The sequence below is a fragment of the Rhinolophus hipposideros genome, assembly GCF_964194185.1.
Source record: "Rhinolophus hipposideros genome assembly, chromosome: 6".
Lineage (NCBI taxonomy): Eukaryota > Metazoa > Chordata > Mammalia > Chiroptera > Rhinolophidae > Rhinolophus > Rhinolophus hipposideros.
Genome location: NC_138052.1, coordinates 91,624,774 through 91,645,229, shown reverse-complemented (window position 1 = coordinate 91,645,229; position 20,456 = coordinate 91,624,774). Strand labels below are relative to the sequence as shown.

Here is a 20,456-nt window from a genome sequence, read left to right as displayed (position 1 = left end):
AATAAAAAATTAAAACCTATACTTTGCTCTATGCATGTATACTTAAGATTTAAATGTTTCAATAAGATAAACTGATAATAAAGCACTTGAAATCAGTATTTTTATGCAGTTGTACCAACTATCCCACACACCCTAATACATTAATCCTACACAGCCCAAGTTTTCAAGAACACAGGTGCTGCTAATATTGTAAATATACCTCACCCGATACTCCGGTTCTAAGATGTCCTTAGGGACACAAAAAGGTTTGTCTGTCTTCCTTAACAAGTACTTAAAAGGCTGGTGCATCTTCTAGTAGTAAAAACTATTGCAAATTTCCCTTTTCCTTTGTGCACTGTTCGGTCTGCCTTCACCATCTTTTCAGCCAACGTAAGTCGTAGTCACCCTCCAAAACCAGCAAATGATTTACCTCCTTTGTGAGATCACCCTAATGTTCTCCTTTTCACCAAGAGACTGAGTCCCTCCTCCATATTACTTCTGTATCTTCTTATTCTGATCACGTTGTCAAACACCGTGTTATAATTATGTTACAGATCCCTCTCCCTCAACGAGACTGTGTGCCCTGTCGGCCTCCTAACACATCTGTCATGGCACCCACAGTTCGGAGCAGTGACTGTCATGTGAGTGCTTCAAATGACCTACAATTTGCATGACTCCTCAGAATTTAAGATTCATATGTCCATTCCAGTCATCTCTACTTTTTGTTTCTACTTTTTGATATAACAGGTTGCCTTAAAACCAAGTATTTCCTTTCACGTAGTCTAAATTTATTTTGATGTTAGTCTTAAAAAAATGTTTCTTCAGAAATCCTGCCATATGTGACACATGAATGAACTTTGAGGGCATTTTGCTAAAGTGAAATAAGTCAGTGACAGAAGGATGAATACTGTATGATTCCACTTATACGAGGCATCTAAAACAGCCAAAGTCACAGAAGCACAAAGCAGAACAGTGGCTGCCAGGGGCTGGGAGGGGGAAACGAGGAGTTGCTGTTTGATTGGTATGAAGTTCAGTTATGCAAATTGAGAAAGTGCTAGAGATCTGCTGTACAACACTGCCTCGAGTTAGTAACTCTATACTGGACACTTAAAAGTGTTTTAAGAGAATAGATATCATGTTAAGTGCAGTTGTCACAATTTAAAAAAAATCTTAGTATTCTGGGACTAGTCTCCACCTAACCTAATCTTCTCAGAGGTTCAGATATTTTGACTTACCCCTCCAATAGACTTTTAACTTTCCAGTTCTGTTACTCTGGTTTTATCTACTGTCATTAGACTTTTAATCTAAGAACAGAATAATATTCTTTTATTTCTGCTTCTGTTCTGATGTCCAAAGTTTTGCACACTAGGCCAACATTCTAAGAAAATAACTTCAAGTATGCACTGCTAGGCTAATGCCAAACTTTATACGTGTAGTTCAAATTGTATTTTATTCCATAAATACATTATTCTATACGTAACTGTCATTACAAACCTTCCGCCCTTTCATCTAGCTTTAGATTTCCCTGTAATGTACCCATATCAGTCTGGCTTGATTATTCAAAATAATTTTTTATCAGTGCAATTTGGAGAGTTCAAAGTGTGCTCATTTCATAAGTCATGTATTTAAAAATATTTCATCATCTTTCATTTACACTTCTTCACTATTTTAGAAACAAAAGCACACACGCATCACAAGAATGCAGGAAAGTTTGAAATTACCATTAAAGTGTTACGAAGAAAGGGAAGCAGAGGGCAAGATGCTTGTATACATCTTCTGAAGGGGAAAGAGAAGACTGAAACTAATAAAATCTTAACATTTAACTTCTTTTCTGTCTCTTCTCTCAAAAACATGCAACTAGAATAGTACAACTAAACTATCATTTCCTTTCTGGAAAGTGATAAAACTTGCCTGTGAAATAATAATGGCTACTATTAACCAAAGGGGTGAATGGCTCATCTTTAACTCAAGATTCTAAAGATGCCCACTTTCTTTGTTAATGTTACAGTTCTTTCCTCAAGTATTAGATTGCCACTTTTACTAATGCAAAACATGAAACTAAAAAGAAGAAAGCACACAAACAGAATGGAAATTACTGGAAGCCCATTCAAGCAGAGTGGAAGGAAAAGCTCCTCTCCCAATCTTCACAACTACTGCGTTCCCCACGACACCAAGCTGTCCCCTGAGAACTATTAAGCCCCTCCGTACTGAGTACCTGGTCAACATTAAACATCACATACACATCCACAGTTAAAAATGTAGTGAAAAGGAATGAGGGGACCTCAAGTAAAAGCTGACCACTCAACAGCCTAACACAAGTTTACAGTAATACCACCAAGTTCCTTCTTTTCCTCCCCTTTTTTTATCTTTTAAAGCAAAGATTAACAGTCACTCCTTCAAAAATGCCTTTTACAGTCAACACTGAAGAATTTTAAATAAATGTGTTTTACCTCAGGTTAAAAACAAAGTACTTAGATAGTAGATGTTAATTCAAAACATATTATTAAACAAACACATTCTAAAATTCCTACGTATAAAATATAAAAACTTTATAGACAGTGAACATCATTCCAAACAACTTATTAAATTTTACTAAAATGACTGCCAACAAAAAAGTTGAAATTGTAAAAACACTTACTTCATTTCCATGTTTTTGGAGGAATTCAATTTCCTGTTGTGTGAATGTTGTCATGGAGATAGATTTCACCCTGTGTGGTGGATTTAATCCTCGCCTAAGAGAGAAAATATTTTATAAATTTATTACTATATACTTTTAAAATTACACATCACTGCAAAACATGTTTAGTTAGTACATTTAAATTTGGAACAGTATTTTCATTTCATAAACTAAAAGTATTTTAAAATTATTTGAAACTATTAATCCCCACAACAGGTATGTCAAGATAAGTTTGGCTAGACCCACACTGAATAATATATTTAAAGATAAATTCAAGTAACCAACTAGTTAGGAACACATAGTACCTGTAACACATTAGCTTCTAGGAAATACAAATATTGCATTAGTGTGTTTTTAATGGAGGGAAAAGACAATATATGTGAAGAGCTCTACGGTAAAGAATTCAAAAATTAATTTTTTAAGTATTTTCATACTTCCTAAAAAGTTTGGAGCTATATAAATATTCTAATCAAATAGTAAGTTTGAGGCTAATTTAGAAAATTAAAACGAACCTAAGGAAACTTGAAGTTATTAACCGATAAAAATAAAGTCCCATCTCTCCATCAATTCAGTTAGGATTGACAATAAGGAACATTTTGCAACACCTCGGGAGGCAGGTAAGTGTTCAAGAAGAAACAACAGGGCCAAGGAGAAGGGACTGAAGAAACAGCTGGATACATGATTAAATGACTTTTAAGGTCCTTTACAACCTTGAAGCCTTTTCTCCACATATGGCCTTAAGAGGACATTATCCTAAGTTTCCTGAAGATGTGTTATATGCACATGAAAAAGTAAATAGCACTGCACTCGGAGAAAATAAGAACTGTTTACACCTTGTCCAAATGCCATAAAGTGGCTATTCACCCACAAGAACAAGGCTTAAATACTCCATGCAAAGTAACAACATAATCTGTGCAAAGTTTACTGCCCAGTCATGTCTGCTGGTAAAGGCTTCACTTGGTCCTAGAGCAGATTAGCAATATTTTTACAGAATTTGTCAGTCATCTTGCAATCATCCATGCTAATTAAATGAGAGACTTAATAATGAGGTGAAATAACACATGAACCAAGTCTTTCAAAAAACTTCTGGAAACATTTTAGAATAATTAAATGTGGTATGTAACATTCTAGACATTCACAGTAGTCCAAATTAAAAACAATAAGGAGATTCAAAATTAACAGAAGCTCAACTTTTATACGCAGCTGCTTCTTTCTCTTCCTCCTGTCAGAGAGAGATGGCAGGCGCCCTTTTCAGATCATGCTTTGAATTATGACAAGCTGCACTTTATCTGTTTCACATTTCAAAGTGGAGAAACGTTAAGTTAGGTTTTGTTGCTTTGTTTTGCTTTGTTTACATTTTCAATTAACAAATTATTTTCCCTCTAGCCCTTGGTAAGTCCTAAGACAGAAATAAAGATTTCACAGCAAAAGAAACTGAACACAGCAATTTCATCCTAGTGAAATTATCAAATTTAACTATGAAAAAATAGTTACAGTGTGAATTACTTTCAAGTACCTTTACAATTTGCAATAACAAATTAAGGCTTTCAAGGTTACTTTTAAATTTCCAAAAGTGAAAATTTTGGAAAGTCATTATTATTCATTTAAATCATGACACTGTTTTTCCCAACTCATCTTTAGTATGGGAACAAGACTAAATTCACCATTTTCAGGGAAGCTCATTCATGTATGGTATGTATTTACACCCTACCTAGCTCCAAAACAACTGAAAGAATTAAGTTACTGTTCTCTCAAATTCCTGTCTCTTCCTCTCAGCTACCCCATCTCTCCTTGTTCCCTAACACCTCCTCGTTTCAGCCAATCCTTTACTTTTCCACCTCCCCTACAGTAAAATAATTACTTTCTAATGAGAAAATATCAAACACAGTTACCGGGTGTATGGTTTGGATAGAAATTTTGCAGCAACAAATCATTCCCCTAAACTTCTCAAATCATTACATGAGGAAAGCCCTAGTTCTTTCTTTTTAAATTATATTACACAAACGTGATCTCATGAAAGCAGTACAGTGTATTCCTTATTCAGTCACACATCTCGAATTCCTACCATATCACAGGGTCCGTTTATGCATCAAGAAAGTATCCATTACTTAAATAAGTGAACAAAAATTTGAACTTATGAAACAAATACAACCAAAATGTGCTCATAACCAAACTATGAAAGGACATTTTTTTCCCCCACTTATCAAGAACACTTACTACAGGATTTCTTTAAATGAGCTTTCTTTAAAGCTTTTCTTTAAATTTATTCAAGCAGATTAACTAGATTCTTTATGCACAGATGTACAAGGATTTTTCTCTTCTTTTAGCCTCCAAATACTTTCTACGTGGATATTATGTGCTTATAAAATAATTTGGTAAAAAAAAAGTTAAACACTGACTTTTTCAGTCTCTTCAGTAGAATGCAGACTGATGGGTCTGCAATGAAAGCGAGCAGTCTTCACACACTGATAACAGGATAAATTTACCAACGTATCAAGAACCTCATTCACGCCTTTTGACCCAGTAATACTCTTTTAGGAATCTCTTCTGAAGAAGGAATCTGAAACATAGCAAACTATGTACAAAATGCTCCTCATAACAGGAAAACATTAGAAACACTTCGATACCAAAGGGGAAATGGTTAAATAAATGACAACAAAACTGCATAATATTATGCACACTTATGCTTAAATTTTAATTTAAGAATTATCAAAACTATATAAAAAATATCTGTAAAGAAAACAGACAAACCAAATTCTGCAAAATCTTAACAGTCCTTGCATACAGGTAATGGATTGAATGATTTTTTTCTATTCTCTCCAAGTTTCCTACAATTAATTTGCATTACCCTATAACAAATAGTAAGAAATAATGGGAAGTCCAACTGCCTAATAGTAACAGTAAAATATTTAGTCCTGGCTTTATGGATGTGAATGTCTGTGCTAAGAATTAGAGAAAGAAAATAGGGAAGGAAAAAGGAATTTTCCTTTCTAAGTCTTTCTCTCCGTTTTTCTTTAAAAGGTGTGGAAAACTTTTTCTCCCAAATATACCTACCATATTACTCCGAAAATAAAACCTACCCCGAAAATAAGCCCTAGCACGATTTTTCAGGATGACATCCCCTGAACATAAGCCCTAATGTGTCTTTTGGAGCAAAAATTAATATAAGGCCTACTCTTATTTTCAGGGAAACATGGTACCAGCAGTAACACTTCATCTTCACTTCTCTAATTCAAGGTGTCTCAACTTTGGCACTATTAACATTTTGGGCCAGACAATTCTCTACTGGGGGGAAAAGAGGCTGCCCTATGCATTTTAAGATGGAGAATGACATCCCTGGCCTCTACACACTGAATGCCAGCAGCACCCCCAATCCAGTAGAGGCAATCAAAAATGTTTTCCAGATACTGCCAAATCTCCCCCCCAGGAGGAGGGGGTGGTAAAAATCCCTCTAGTTCAGAATCATTGTTCTAAATATGTTAATTATCAAGCAAAAAAAGTTAGTGGAATTCCTTTGGATCTCCATTGAGATGTAATAACTTCTACCTGGGTTCAACCTTATACAAAACATTGTACACATTCACGCCATACACAACAAAAACTTAAATTATCCCATAATTTACTATTTCCATAACAGAAAATAGAAATGAACACTTTTCTATGAAATGATAATACGCAAGTTTAAAATCTGTATAGAATACATAAATTTTAAATTAAAATAGACTAAGGTGTAGCCACAAAAAATAACGAAGAATCAACTATATGATGTCAAGTATGCTCATAAAATTTGGTAGACAAAATATAAGTTGATACAGCAAAAGGAAATTAATATTATAAAATATCTAGACTGGCATTTTGCATATTTAATCCTTATATCCCCATGGGAAAAAATGCAAATCCTCTGAAGAGAAATAAACGCATTTCCAATCTATGCTACCAGGATTTGGAAATATTAAACTCAATAAAATATTAAGTTGCAATAAAAATCATCACACAACAAAACAATCCACTGAGCCTGAGTCAGTAGAAATAACAGATGTATACCACCTCGCCCCAAGACTTTTAATATTGGGATTATCAAATACAAAATGGAAAATAAACAGTATACAGGAAACATTAAAATAAATATGAAATAAAATACACAGAGATATGTAATTATCAGAATAACTAGGCAAATTTAAAACTCAGAACTCTTAGAAATGAAAAATTATAAATGTAGAAATTAAAAATGCAACAAATCAGTTAAGGAGCAGATTAGACATAGCAAAGAAGAAACCAAGAGGGCAGCGTAGGCTGTAAGGGGCAGAAAAGACAAGCGATTGGGGGGGGGGGGAGGACATTAGGAGGTATAACATATATCTAACCAACAACCTTGCTTTGGAGAGAACTGAAGAATAAAGGAAGTGATATGTGAAGAGATAAGAGCGGAGATTTTTCAGATCCAATGAAAGGCATGCATCTACAGATAGAGGAAGCATAACTTATCAAAATCAGAATAAAATCCACAGTTGGAAACATTTTGGTGAAACTTCAAACACAAAAAGAACATCTTAAAAGCAATCGGAGAGAAAAGACAAAGGAATAATAATTGGATTAAAAGCAGACCTGTCAATAGAAACCAAAAGGAAAAGAAAAAAGAAAAACTAGAAAAAATAAAAAATAAATAAATAAACAGAAGAAAAAGAAGGATCCAAGAAAATAGAAACCAGAAGACAGCGGAATATTATCTTTAAGCAGTAAGAAAAAATAACAGATGTAAACCCAACAAAACTATGTTTTTGAAGTGTAAGATCAAAATAATGATATTTTCAGATAAATTAAAACCAAGAGTTTACCCCAGGAGATCTTCACTCAAGCAACATATATTATACATACTTTAAGAAAGAAAAAAATTGACCCCACGAAGGTTGTAAGACACAAAGGGGTGAGCAAAGAAACTGGTAAATACTTAGGCGAACCTAAACAAACATCATCTGATTAAAAAATATCCAATTTATGGGGGGAGGAGATAACATTTCATCAGCAATAGCACTTAAGTGAGGGTACTTTGTATTATTAAACACCTTGCATCATTAGGGGAAGGTTAAAATACTGATCAACTCTAGAATGCTAGTATGGAGAATAACATTTCAATGGTGACCATAAAAACACACAAACACACACACACACACACACACACACACACACACACACACAGAATTTACAGCTTCCAACCCAGCATAAAAGGAAAATCAAATCAAAACAAAAAATAAATACACCCTTGCCTTATGACAAGTAAACCTACTTGTAGGTATTTACCCAGGTGAAATAAAAACTATGTTCACCCCCAAATCTGTACTTAAATATTTGCAGCAGACTTATTCATCTGCATGAAAAACTGGAAACAGCCCATTTGTCCCTTAAATGGGAAATGCATAAATACACAAGCAATGGAATACTACTCAGAAAAAAAGGAGAAACAAAAATGACTGGTATACATAACGATTAACTTGAATTAATCTTAAAGGTACTGTGCTGAATCAAGGGGGCACTCATTTTTCTCATTAGCAGAACACATTCACCTACCAGGTTTGATCATTTAGATAAACAAAATTTTAATTGATCAAACTGAATTTTTATTTATCTAGTTATTTTTTAAGGTGTGTTCCTGGAAGCTGGTGCCACGTCCCTCTTTTGCTAAGCCTAGTGTAACTGCCCTGTGAATTCAGTGTTTATAAAACACTTTACTGTAATGACATTAGTCATAACTATTGGATAAAAGTTGGGGCAGATTCATACCACACATTTTTACAGTGCCGATATTAAAGTACCACCCATTCCAGAGTCTAAAACACACATTTTAAATCTCCAGTTTACTGCAAAATTTTTTTAAATAATGACTCATTTAGTAACAGTAGTATTGATATTCTGAAAGCATGTTTGCCAGCTAATTGGTTTCAAGAAGTTCCAAAGTCACCTACTGGTGGAGCCCAATGTTTCTGCAGTGTAATTAAGTCATATGCAGATCCCCAGGGGTGCTCGTTTTAACGACCCCCACCCAGGTATGACTGCAACCAGATGGTGTGACTCACTCCATATGTCCACCAGTGCGCTGCTCTTAACTATGCCTCAATCTTGCTAATCGCCATTTGTTCAACTCAAATGACAATATGTGCTGGATGATTAAGAAAGCTTATTTAGTTTTATTAATTGTTTTTCTCCTGCTGGGGGAGAAGTTGGTTAAAACACTGTAATAGGCTACGGAAATTTTATGTGGTTGCTATTGTTGGCATAAAGTAATAAAGTTAATTTGACATTAAGATCTATTCCAATCCTATTAAGTAAAGATATTCCATATAATGTTTCATAGTATAAAAATTATACATTTAAAATCTACAACAGATGGAAGGTGCCTTTAACAGGTTATCAAGATTCTATCAAGATTCTACAGACTGTTGACGCCAAGCACTGTATGTATCGGATAGTCCAAAATATTATCCAGAACCCAACTTTAAAACACTGAAAACACACACACACACACACACACACACCCCCATAGTGTAAACCACAATTATTATTTGGGGATTTTTTTGAAAGTCAAAAATATTACACTGTAAGCTCCTCATAACACACTTAGGGCAAGCACTTAAAAAAATACTCAAGTAACAATTTAAACGAATTAAGGTATTCTAGTTAAAAGTGGACACAACCCAAGAGTGACTTCACTCTCTCTCTAAACCCCACTGAAATGACAGCAGAGGAATAAAAAGCAGAAGAATAAAACTTAACTGACATATAGGTTGTTTTCTTTAACTGATGAAAAAAGCATTCCTAAAAAACGAGTAATTTTTATATTTCAAAAATATCAAGTTTCTTTATGAAACACTAGCAATCTTTTTATACGAATGCCCTGTTTCCCCGAAAATAAGACCTGGCTGGACAACCAGCTCTAATGCACCTTTTGGAGCAAAAATTAATACAAGACCCGGTTTTATATTATATTACATTTTATTTTATATTATATTCGGTCTTATATTAAGACCCGATCTTATAGTAAAAATAAGAGCGGGTCTTATATTAATTTTTGCTCCAAAAGCCGCATTACAGCTGATTGTCCAGCTAGGTCTTATCACAGACAGAGGGACAGAGAACGAGGGAGGAGCCCAAGAGCACACTGGTTCTCTAAGAAAACTAAGATGATTGGACGTGAATATACCAGCAGCAACTGACTTCACAGAGTCGAGAAAGCCAAAGTGGAAGCTCCCACAGAGCTGGGGGAAGACACGACCACAGAACCCCGGAAAGATTACCACAGGAATCAGAAGGGGGGACAACTTACATAGGGTCAAAAATCGCCTGTTTCCCAACAGCCACAAGACTACCCCTATATACCAGGCCACAGGCAGAAAAATCTGAAGGAAATTTAATCTGCAGAGATTACACCAAGCAGACTCTGGACTCAGGCATATCTTAATAGAAATATTAAGGTAAATACCGAGGAGGGAACAGACAAGAGTCCAAAGGAGGACTGTTATTAGGTACCATACTAAAAACTGGGGGCTTGTCTGGCACTCCGCATGCTGAGCGCTAATTCATATATGCCCCCAGTCCACGGCCTCAACATGGCTCCTGGAAGAGTGGCAGCCAGGATTTTTCCCCAACAAGAAGATCGGAGAAAATATCTTTGAACTAAAAAAAAAAAAAGCATGAGTTTCCAAACCAACGAGTCCCAAAAATGTCTAAACATTGAACAAAAGATCTATATCAAAATACTTCAATAGAAAATTCAAAACAGTGGGACTAAAAAAAGAGGATCATACATACTTCCAAAGGGGGGGGGGGGGTAGGAATGGGACACAAAAAAACCAGAGGTAAGAATAGCCAGACAGCAATACTGCAGGTTTGAAGACAACTAAGCAATGCCTTAAACATTCCAAGGGTAGAATATTTCACCTTTGTGAGCATAGACGAACTATTAGGTTAAAAAGGAGGACAGAATAAGACATTCTTAGCCACGTAGCTGAGACCAAAATGATCAAAAATGATCTCCCATTAACCTTTCATCAGAAGGCTAATGGAGATGTGGGGATCCCAGGAAGAGAGGGTGGCACACAGGTGAGGCATGTTATGGCGGCGGCAGAAGAAAAGTCCCAGGATGGCAGCTGCACAGCAGGACCAGAGCATTTCCACAACAGAGGATGACAGAAGTACCCAGAAAAGGTTTGGGGGGTGAGGGAAGTACCTAATGTGTCTGATCATATTGAAAGAAGTTTTATACCTCAGACAGATCATTTATCTGAGAATATACTAATGCTATACGAGTATACATGGAAAACAAAGCAAATGAAGAAAACTAGACAATTGTAAATTTCAGAAAGAAGGTTGTACAAAAAGAAAAATATCTGTAGTAGTAATATACTACCTACTTAATACAGCTGAGAATAACCTGTACACAGTTGCAATAAGACAAATACTGAATAGTGATTTAATCAAAAATTAGGATATAATTATACTAATGGTAGAAGCAAAGTATAGTGGAATAAGGTTGTGTTAAGAGGGTCGTATCCTTACCTTCCTCCTTGTACAGTAGTCAGTAAAAGCTAAAACTGAAAAAAATTTTAAAAAAGCTACATTTTGAGTATGTTACTTAGAAATATTAAGATAAATACAGAAGGAGGAAACAGACAAGAGTCCAAAGCCCCTGTCTATGGTGATCAGAAATGGAGACGCAGATGACTGGTTTTGATCGCTATAGCCTTTCCTTTTTTAAATTATGTGCATGTATTCTTTTGATAAAAATTAAAATTTAAACAAAAATTAAACAAAAAAGAATGGAATAAAAACGGATCTTGTCAAAATTAAACTTAACTGACATGTAGGTTGTTTTCTTTAACTGATGAAAAAAGCATTCCTAAAAACCTTGAGTAATTTTTGCATTTCAAAAATATCGAGTTTCTTTACGAAACACTAGCAATCTTTTTATATGAGTACCCTGTTTCCCTGAAAATAAGACCTTGCTGGACAATCAGCTCTAATGCATCTTTTGGAACAAAAATTAATGTAAGACCCGATCTTATATAAGACCCGGTATTATATTATATTACATTTCATTATATTGTATTTGGTCTTACATAAAGACCCGGTCTTATAGTAAAAATAAGACTGGGTCTTATATTAATTTTTGCTCCGAAAGACTTGTTAGAGCTGATTGTCTGGCTAGGTCTTATTTTGGAGTAAACACAGTATGTACCTACTGCATACAACTGTTCCAAGTTAGTGTTCCAATTTAGAGCCACCAAAATTTATTAAGAGATAATGGTATGAAGAGAGAAATAAGGAAGTTTTCGTATCTTCCCACATTGTTAGTTGTACTCATTTTCATACTTCCCCCATCAAAGAGCTTGCAACAACGTATCAAATAGTTTTCCCACTGACAGTAAACTGAAATTGTACTACTTTGTCAAAATATCTCCCTGAATGTAGAGTACTAAAAAAGGTGGGAAAAGATGTAAGGTCCTAAATACTATAAGCAGAGCTCCTAAAGGGTATTTGATTGCAATCCACTCTAATGCTAATAATTGTATAAAAGATAATTAAATGCCTCTTTGCATCTGTCCAACTTTAATTTTAAAAAGTTAAAATTCTCGCAATGTTCACCATAAGTCAAAATGCACACAAAATTAATAAAGTATAATTTATCCAGCTACATTTATCCACTTGTGAAATTCCAAGTTCAAATATTTATCCAGATAAAATAGCTGGTATTAAGAGAAACAAAGTGTTTCTCAAATGTTACTTTTTTATTTTATCTAAACCCTCTCTGAATGAATCCTTTTTTAAGGATAGAACAATTCTTATATTATTTATTGATTAAATTAATGTTACTCTACACGAAACAAATACTTTGGTCTAAAACTAGTCTTTAATTCAACTAAAACATCTTTAACAGGACGGGAATATTTTATTATTGGCTGCAACAGAGTGTCAATTCATAATTTTAAGAATTTCTGTAGATAGAACCTGAAAGTGACAAATCAGTCTGTTACATCACCCCCTTCCTCCCTCAATAATGAAGTTTAACTACATCTAAATCTAAAGTCTATTTTAAAGTTTCACAATTTGAATTGTTATATACCCTGAATGAACATCCTATAGGACAGCCCTCTGGGGAAAAAAGATTAGCTCTGAGTCTAGTAATATTAACACTTATTTAAACAAAGATTGTTACATGATAAAAGGTACAGGACTATGTAAAAGTTAGAATTGATAGTAGACACCCTTTACTGTGTACCAGCGTTTTCTAGGCACACCAGGGTTCCAAGTGGCAGCTAGCAGGATTTATTTAACATACATATATTCACTGCTCAGTGAACTGTAACATTTAATCTTCATAACAATCTTAAACTATACATTATCATCTTATCACAAATAAAGAAACTGAGGCTGAGAGGATGGATCCAGGCCAACCTGCACATTGTGGCCTGGCTTCATACCTTGCCCTAAGTCCCAAAGCTAGTGGCAATGTCAAAATCTGACTTCAATTATACCATGTCATCTAAATAATATATATAATTATTAGTAGACACGATGATTGTTATTCTTAAGTTATTTTCCTGCACTACTGCCTTTCAAAGGAAAAGAACCCTTAAGAGCTATTTATTGTCCCTTCAATATTTCTGCAGCAGACATTTGATCCAGCATCCATTCCTTCCTTCCCAAGAACCCCAGATTTCTGATTTAGGAACTCTGTTTTGGGATCCTTGTTGTTCCAATGAAGCCAGTGTAAAACGTGTGACCAATAAAGGAACTGGTTCAAGGTAGCCTTATGACCTATGCGAACCCGGAGTGAACTGCACAATTTCTGGAAAAGTTGGAACAACAGTACATAGCTCCAAGAGCTGGAGGCAGCCATCTCTGGATGAGGGAAATCTAGGCAACATCATTCGGCCATTGGATAAAGCCTTACTTAAAATGAAAACCAAATGATAAATTCCCTTCACATTTTAAAACCAACTTGAGTCAGGTTTTGAGTTACATCTAAAACAATCAAAATGGAGATAAAAGGTGCTTCTCATTTCTATGTCTTTCACATATTGTTCTCTACTCCATGGGACATCCTCGCCCCCTTGTTATTACTAATGTCTCTCATCTACTGGGTATCCATCATGTACCAGCCATTGCATGAGCCGTTAAACACACATTATCTCAAATACTGAAAACTAATCTACATCCGAAATCTACAAGGTAAACCTTATCCTCACCACTTCATAGATAAGAAAACTCAAGTTCAAAGAGACTGAGTGACATTCTCAATACCACATAACTAACCAGGATTCAAAACCAGGTTTACCTAGCTCATAAATACTTGTTCTTTCAAATACAGGAACCCGCCTGCCACATGGATCTTGTCTTTAGTGGTCTTTTTGCTCAGTCACCAAATCCTCTGTGAAACTTTCCTGTCATTTGCATATTTCATTCAGAGAAAGGAAATGTTATAATGTACTAAGCTGATATTCTTAGAATGCAAGCTCCTTAAGGATAGGAGACTCCAGTACCACCAGTGCCTCCCATGGTGTATGACACAAGCTAAGTGAGCAATGAGTATTTGTGGAATCACCACTCAACAGAGATATGAAGCCCTATTTATCATATGTTAAATCCCATTAAAGTAAACAATTGTCATACTGAAGTATACTTCAATATAGAATGTTTCTGAGATGTGTAATCTAGAAGAAATTTGTAAATATTTCTTGATAATTATGCATTTTCTGCAATAAACTAAATGTTGCTCTGCTATACTTACAAAGGACTACACCGAAATGTCAGAAATCCAGAACAGTAAATATATACATACATTTTTCAAACCAAATACTATAGAAGGACCTTGTGTTTCATAAAAGCAGGACATACTTATGCACATAATAAAAGTCAAATATACTTAAAACGAATGGGACTATTGGCTTCATTTTAGAACCAAAGTTGTCCAATATTTGTAAATGAAAAGCATGAATCAGAGAACCTCCAAGATTCTGAGGCAATTCAATAATATCATTAATTGTCAACTCCTCAGGGTACTTCTCTGACTACACAATCTGAAAGCAACTCTCAGACAAGGTCTCTCCTATCATACTGTTTAGTGCATACTTACCTCTGACATTTTTCTCACTTAATTACTTACGCATTATCATCTCCCCTAGAACATAAGCACCAAGAAAACAAGGATTTTGCTTACTTATCAGAACACCCCAAGCCTTCACACAGACCCTACTCAGCACTCAATAAATACTTGATGAAATAATAGTCCTGGGAGACTAATAATGCCTCTTAGCCCAACTTAAAAAAAAAAAAAGTAAATCGTACACGAAGTCCTGCATTTCCCAAATATGAGTTTTCTCATATACCGTGTACTTTGTCGCGATATTAATCTTACAAAGTTTTTTTTTCAATTTGGGGAGGGGGTAACCACATGACTTTATCTGAAGGAATGGCACAAAGGAAAAAAACTTCAGATGTTCTAAAAAGCTTTTAAAAATATTCAGTAACCAAGCTTTTAAAGACACTTAGGAACCACGACTTCGCTGGGGCCTTACTGTGCATCTGTGATAATCAGTGCGTAAAAGCGCCTCATCGTCGGTTCCAAACGCCCCTGCACACTTTCCAAAAGGAATTGCACAGCCACACACATCTTCGCAAACTGAAGCTTAGCGAAGCGAAGGACAAACACACAGACCATCCTAATAATCCAAGACGTGGCTGAAACCCCGGCTGTCCTTCCATTTCCGCACACACACAGTCAGGACCCCCGGGGACCGAGCGCGCAATCGTACAGAGACCGCCCCACGCTGACAACGACGCGGCTCCGCGTCACCACTGGACCTGCCTTAAAACTTTCCCGCGGCTCCTCGAGACCCTCCGGGCCCCAAGACCCTCCAGCTCCCGTGCGCTGCGACTCCTTCCCCGGGGCTGCACCTCGGGGCCGTCCGGACAGCGTCGTCGCGCCACTGCGCCCAAGTGGCTGCCGCCCCCAGGACCTGGGCACTCCTGACCCGGGGGGGGGGGGAAGCCCAGGCTTTGTGTCGTGCCCCCCGCAGTGTCGCCCCCCCGCAGTGTCGCCCCCCGCAGTGCCCCCCCCGCAGTGTCCCCCCCCCGCCCCGCGGGCGCCCGGCAGGTGCCGCCGAGAGGCGGGGCGCACAAAGGCCCGCGCTCCCCCGGCCGCTGCCGGGTCCGCGCCGCGCAGAGCGGAGGCCGCGGGCGGGGGCGCCGGGCTCCCCGGGGACCAGAGGCGCCGGCGCCGGGCGCCCGTCCGGACCCCGCCCCGCCCCGCCCCGCCCCCGCGCGGCCCCCGCCCGGACCCCCGCCCCGAAACCGACAGCGCATCCCCAGCCCCGCACGCGAGCCCGCGCCCCAACGGCCGCCCCCGCCCCCCCCCGCGCCGGGAGGGGCCCCCGCCCGCCCGCGGCCCCACTCACAGGCTGCCGGAGCAGGAGGTGCAGACGAAGGAGCCGACCGTCATGTTCACGTAGGTGGGGCCGCGCTGGTCGCAGTCGAAGCACTTTCGGTTGTGCGGGAGGCCCGTCATGTCCCGCAGCATCTTCAGGTGCTTCTCCTCCTGCTTCCGCTTCGCGCTGGCCGCCATGGCCGCGGCGCCGAGGGACGAGGCCGGCAGGGCCGGGAGCCGGGCGGCGCTGCGCCGGGGGCCCGCGGTCCCACGGGCCGCCCTGGCCGCGGCCGCCGCCCTCCGTCCGCGCGCGCCGCCCGCGCCGGACCTGGCCGCCGCCGCTCCGCTCGACTGGGCTGGGCGCGGCGCGGGCGCTGCGGGGCGCGGGCTGACGGGCTACACCACCGGCCCGGCTGGGACAACCGCCGCCGCCGCCGCCACCTTCCCGACTTCTCCAGAGGGGAAAAGACGAGGAAGGGGGACGGCAAGAGGAGGCCCGCCCCGGGCGGCCCGAGGCCAAGTGCCGGCCGGCGCCCCCTACTGGCCAGGAGGAGTCACTGCGGTCCCGCGGAGGCCCGAGTTCCCGCTGGGGCACGCAGGGAAGACAAGACACAAAGGGGATGATGACAGTAGACGATATTTGTTTCAGCTCTTAAATGTACTAAGCGCATTACATGGGTTACCTTCCTCCCCTGCTTACAACTCTCCAAGGGCTGCCCATTGCTTTGGGGATAATTCCAGGTTCCTCACCGTGCCCTAAACAGCGCCCCATCGGCTAGCCCAGCCTACCCTACTTCATCCTGGTTTACACAACCACCCCGGATTTCTCTTTGCACTGGACCTCAGCAAGCTCTCTTCCCACGCAGGACTCTTGCCCTTGCTCTTCTGTTTGTATCAGGGTTTCTCAACCTTGCCACGACTGACATACGGGACTAGATAATTTGGGGGATTGGGGACGGTGCTGTGCGTTGTAAGAAGCTGAGCAGCATCCGGCCCCTTTACCCGTTAGATGCCAAAATGACGTCCCCCCCCCATAGTTTGGCAACCAAAAATCTCCACACATTGCCAGATGGGGAGCCGTGGGAGATGGGAGACGAAATCAACCAGCTGAGAACCACTACGAGGAAGGCGACATCATCCAAGCGTCCAAGGCAGGCAACTTCCCGCAGCCCCATCGACCCATTTATTGTTGCAGCCCACCACCATCCTGCAACGTTGCTTTCCATGGCATGGCTGTATAGTGTTTTCTTCACAGTTCTTCCTATCTGACATCCTGCTTCTTATTTGGTGTTTACTATGTGTTGTCTGTGATCTCCCTTCAGGCTCCAAACTGTTGGGCCCTTCCCAGAGCCAGAGGCTAGGTTTATGGAATAAATGCATTCCGCAGCTCTTTTCATTCTCACAAGAACCCTTTGAGGTAAGCATTCTGGTTCTTTCCACTTTACAAAATCTAGAAGCTGAAGCTCTGCAGGGATTAAGTAAATTTACCCAAGGGTACATATCTGAAAGCTGGGATTCCAACCCAGACAGTCAGACTGCAGGACCCAAATCTCTTAATCACTGCAAGAATCCACATTAGGAATCATCCCTGCCCCTCATTTCCCAAAGGACAAGCTGGGGAGCTGAAGTTCCAAAGTCATTTAATTGGTGAATGGGAAAGTGGAGTAGAATCCAGGTTTCCTACTTGACAAGGCCAGCCTCCAGATATTAATATAATATTATGATTACTAATGTTTTCTTATTAAAAGAAAGGGACAGACGGATGTTGGATTGGCCAATGGATTTTTTTTAACTTTTATTTATTTTAAGTGTGTTTTTCCAGGACCCATCAGCTCCAAGTCAAGTAGTTCTTTCAATCTAGTTGTGGAGAGCGCAGCTCACAGTCACCCATGTGGGGATCGAACCAACAACCTTGTTGTTAAGAGCACCGCACTCTAACCAACTGAGCTAACCAGCTGCCCCTGGATTTTTTTTTTTTTAACTTTCTATTATGGAAAATATCAAACTCCCATGAGCCCATGACCTACCTTCACCAACTATAGCTGTTGGCTAATTGCTTTATCTAGAGCTCCATCTTGCATGTCCCCCTCCTAAAATTTTGAAGCAAATTATAGGTATCATGTCATTCGTGTGCACATATTTTAGTCTGTATTGCTGAAAATAAGAACTTTCTCTTTTTTAAACTTAACTACAATACCGATTGCATACCTAAACAATTAACAATAATCCCTTAAAATCATCAAGATATCACAATATCCCACCAGTGTTCAAGTTTCCAATTATCTCGTCAATATTTTTAAAAGATTTTTACAGTTTGTTTGAATCCACACATTGCAATTGGGTAATATGGCTCAAAAACTCTTTTTAAGTCTAGGGATTTCCCCTCCATCTCCTTTTTCCCTTTCAATTCTTTTCTTTTAGGAACTGGACCCTTTGTCCTGTCATTTCCCATAGTCTATGTCATTTGACATTTTTCTCTATCCTTTCCATTTCCAAAAAATAATGTGTTATTGAATCTGGTTCGTGTGTATCCTGTTAATTTTCTTTTTTAATCTTATTTCTTTGTGTCCTTCCACCAGGAGGCACATAATGGGGAATGGAGGAATCTTTCTGGCCTATCAGCTGAACTATTTCTATAAAGAAAGACTTCCCCTCATCTATTATTTGGTGCGGTTCGTGTCAGAAAGGCAGGACAAATGTTTGGTTCCTTTCCTTTATGCACAAGTTTTCAAAATAATGTGTTGCTTTCCTATCACCTTGTAATGGTGATTAATGTTTTTTTCAGTATCATTATTAACTCAAAAATTTCAACACATTTGGTATATTTCATATCTGTGGTACTCACATTGTCTCACCACTGGCCAGTAAGAGCCTCCTAAAGTTGGCTCTTGAGTTTTTTTGCAACACTCTTGACTTAAGGTCAACTGGAATGCCATTGCAGCAAGGCCCTAGGCAGTTTTCAGAGATGAGAACGCTGAAATGTCCAAATCTGGATGGACCAAAACAGAAGGCTGCCTTCCCATCCCCACTCTGGCTAAATATTAATATAAGACACCGGCCGTCTCTTATTCATCGCCAATAAGTGCACTTACCCAACAGCCAATGGCTTACTTCTTTGTTTCTCTATTTGTAAAGCTCATGTGTCATTTGTATGTTTTCTGCTTGTACATCTCTCCATGGTCTATCATCTGACAAATGCCAAAACCAGAGGGTGTGACTGCAGCACCGTGTACAAACAGTTTAATAAGTGGTTGTTTCATTATTGTTGTTTCCAAGAGACAGGAGACGGTATTTCCAGACTGTTAATCTGTAGAAAGGTGAAGTTCAGGTGAAGTCCAAGATGTCTTCTCCTAGAAAAGCTGAAAGTCCATATGACCTGCTGAATTTTGGTTTTTTTATGCCATATATAATATCAAAGTAGGTTTCTACTTTTAAAAATCTCAAGGAGACTTTTCAGTGTGTCAAGCAAGACTATGTGTTAACTTTAATTTTCTTACCCTCACAACAACCACGGAAGGAGGTATGATTATCCCATGTTATGTATGAGGTAATCAGTCAGTTTCAGGCTCTGAAAGGTTGGTCTGCCTGAGGCCATGCCAGAAATGAAGCATGAAGCTGGGATTCAAAACCAGATCTGGCTGTAAGGCATCAGCTTCTGTTTCCGGTAACTGAATACTAACCCTTCTTATAGGATTTGCAAAGCATAAATTACCGCCAGAGATGTTAACACTGTAGCCAGAGTGACCTTTCAAAATGCAAATGGGATTTCAGACATCCCCAGTCTCCTCCTCCTGCTTAAAGCCTTTCTGTGACTTCCCATTGCTCTTAAAATGAAAGAAAACATAGGAGGCCCGGAAGCCCTGCCTTTGTGTGTTTCCTGCCTGCCCTGTGAGGTCTCCCCGACTTTGCCCCAGCCCCCCTCTGCCTCAGGTGTCCCAGACACCACCTTAGTCTCTAGCACTCACCCCACTTCCCTCTCAGTCTGTTATATTCTCTTCTCTCCCACCTCAGGGCCTTTGCACATGTTATTGTTGCTTCCATAAACGGTCTTCCCTCTCCTCTTTCCCTTCTCATCCCTCAGATCCAGCTCAATATCTGGTTTCAGAGATCCCTCCCTGCCCTGCTAACCAAGCCAGACCCCATAACATGTGTTCACAGTACCATGTACCTATTTACACTGCATCGTGATTTTTCAGTTAGGGCCCCTACCCTGCACTACACTGTAGGCTTCATCTGGAAGGGGACCAGGTCTGTGTTTGCTCACCATTATTTCTCCAGCACTTAGCATGGGGCCTGGCACTTAGAATGGGCTCCATAAATACTGGTTGAGTGAATGAATAAATAAAAGCAGCAATGGGGTGCCAGAGAATAAAGCCTCCCTCA

General features: G+C 39.3%; 1 protein-coding gene across 17 annotated transcripts in view; it reads right to left on the bottom strand.

Annotated features, from left to right (window-relative positions):
• AGFG1 (ArfGAP with FG repeats 1) overlaps positions 1–16,380 on the bottom strand; it is a 70,983-nt gene extending 54,603 nt beyond the window's left edge. For 4 of the 17 annotated variants that reach the window (XM_081051340.1, XM_081051341.1, XM_081051339.1 and 1 more), the window contains exons 1-2: positions 16,105–16,379; positions 2,618–2,711 (exon numbers count right to left, since the gene is read on the bottom strand). In XM_081051340.1, coding sequence (XP_080907466.1) covers positions 2,618–2,711; positions 16,105–16,271 — 261 coding nt within the window. In that variant the 5' untranslated portion in view covers positions 16,272–16,379. Of the gene's footprint in view, positions 1–2,617; positions 2,712–15,225; positions 15,425–16,104 lie in introns of those variants that run through there. The other 13 variants (XM_081051342.1, XM_081051332.1, XM_081051330.1 and 10 more) reach the window with 7 other exon arrangements.
• Between the last annotated feature and the right edge of the window lie 4,076 nt (positions 16,381–20,456).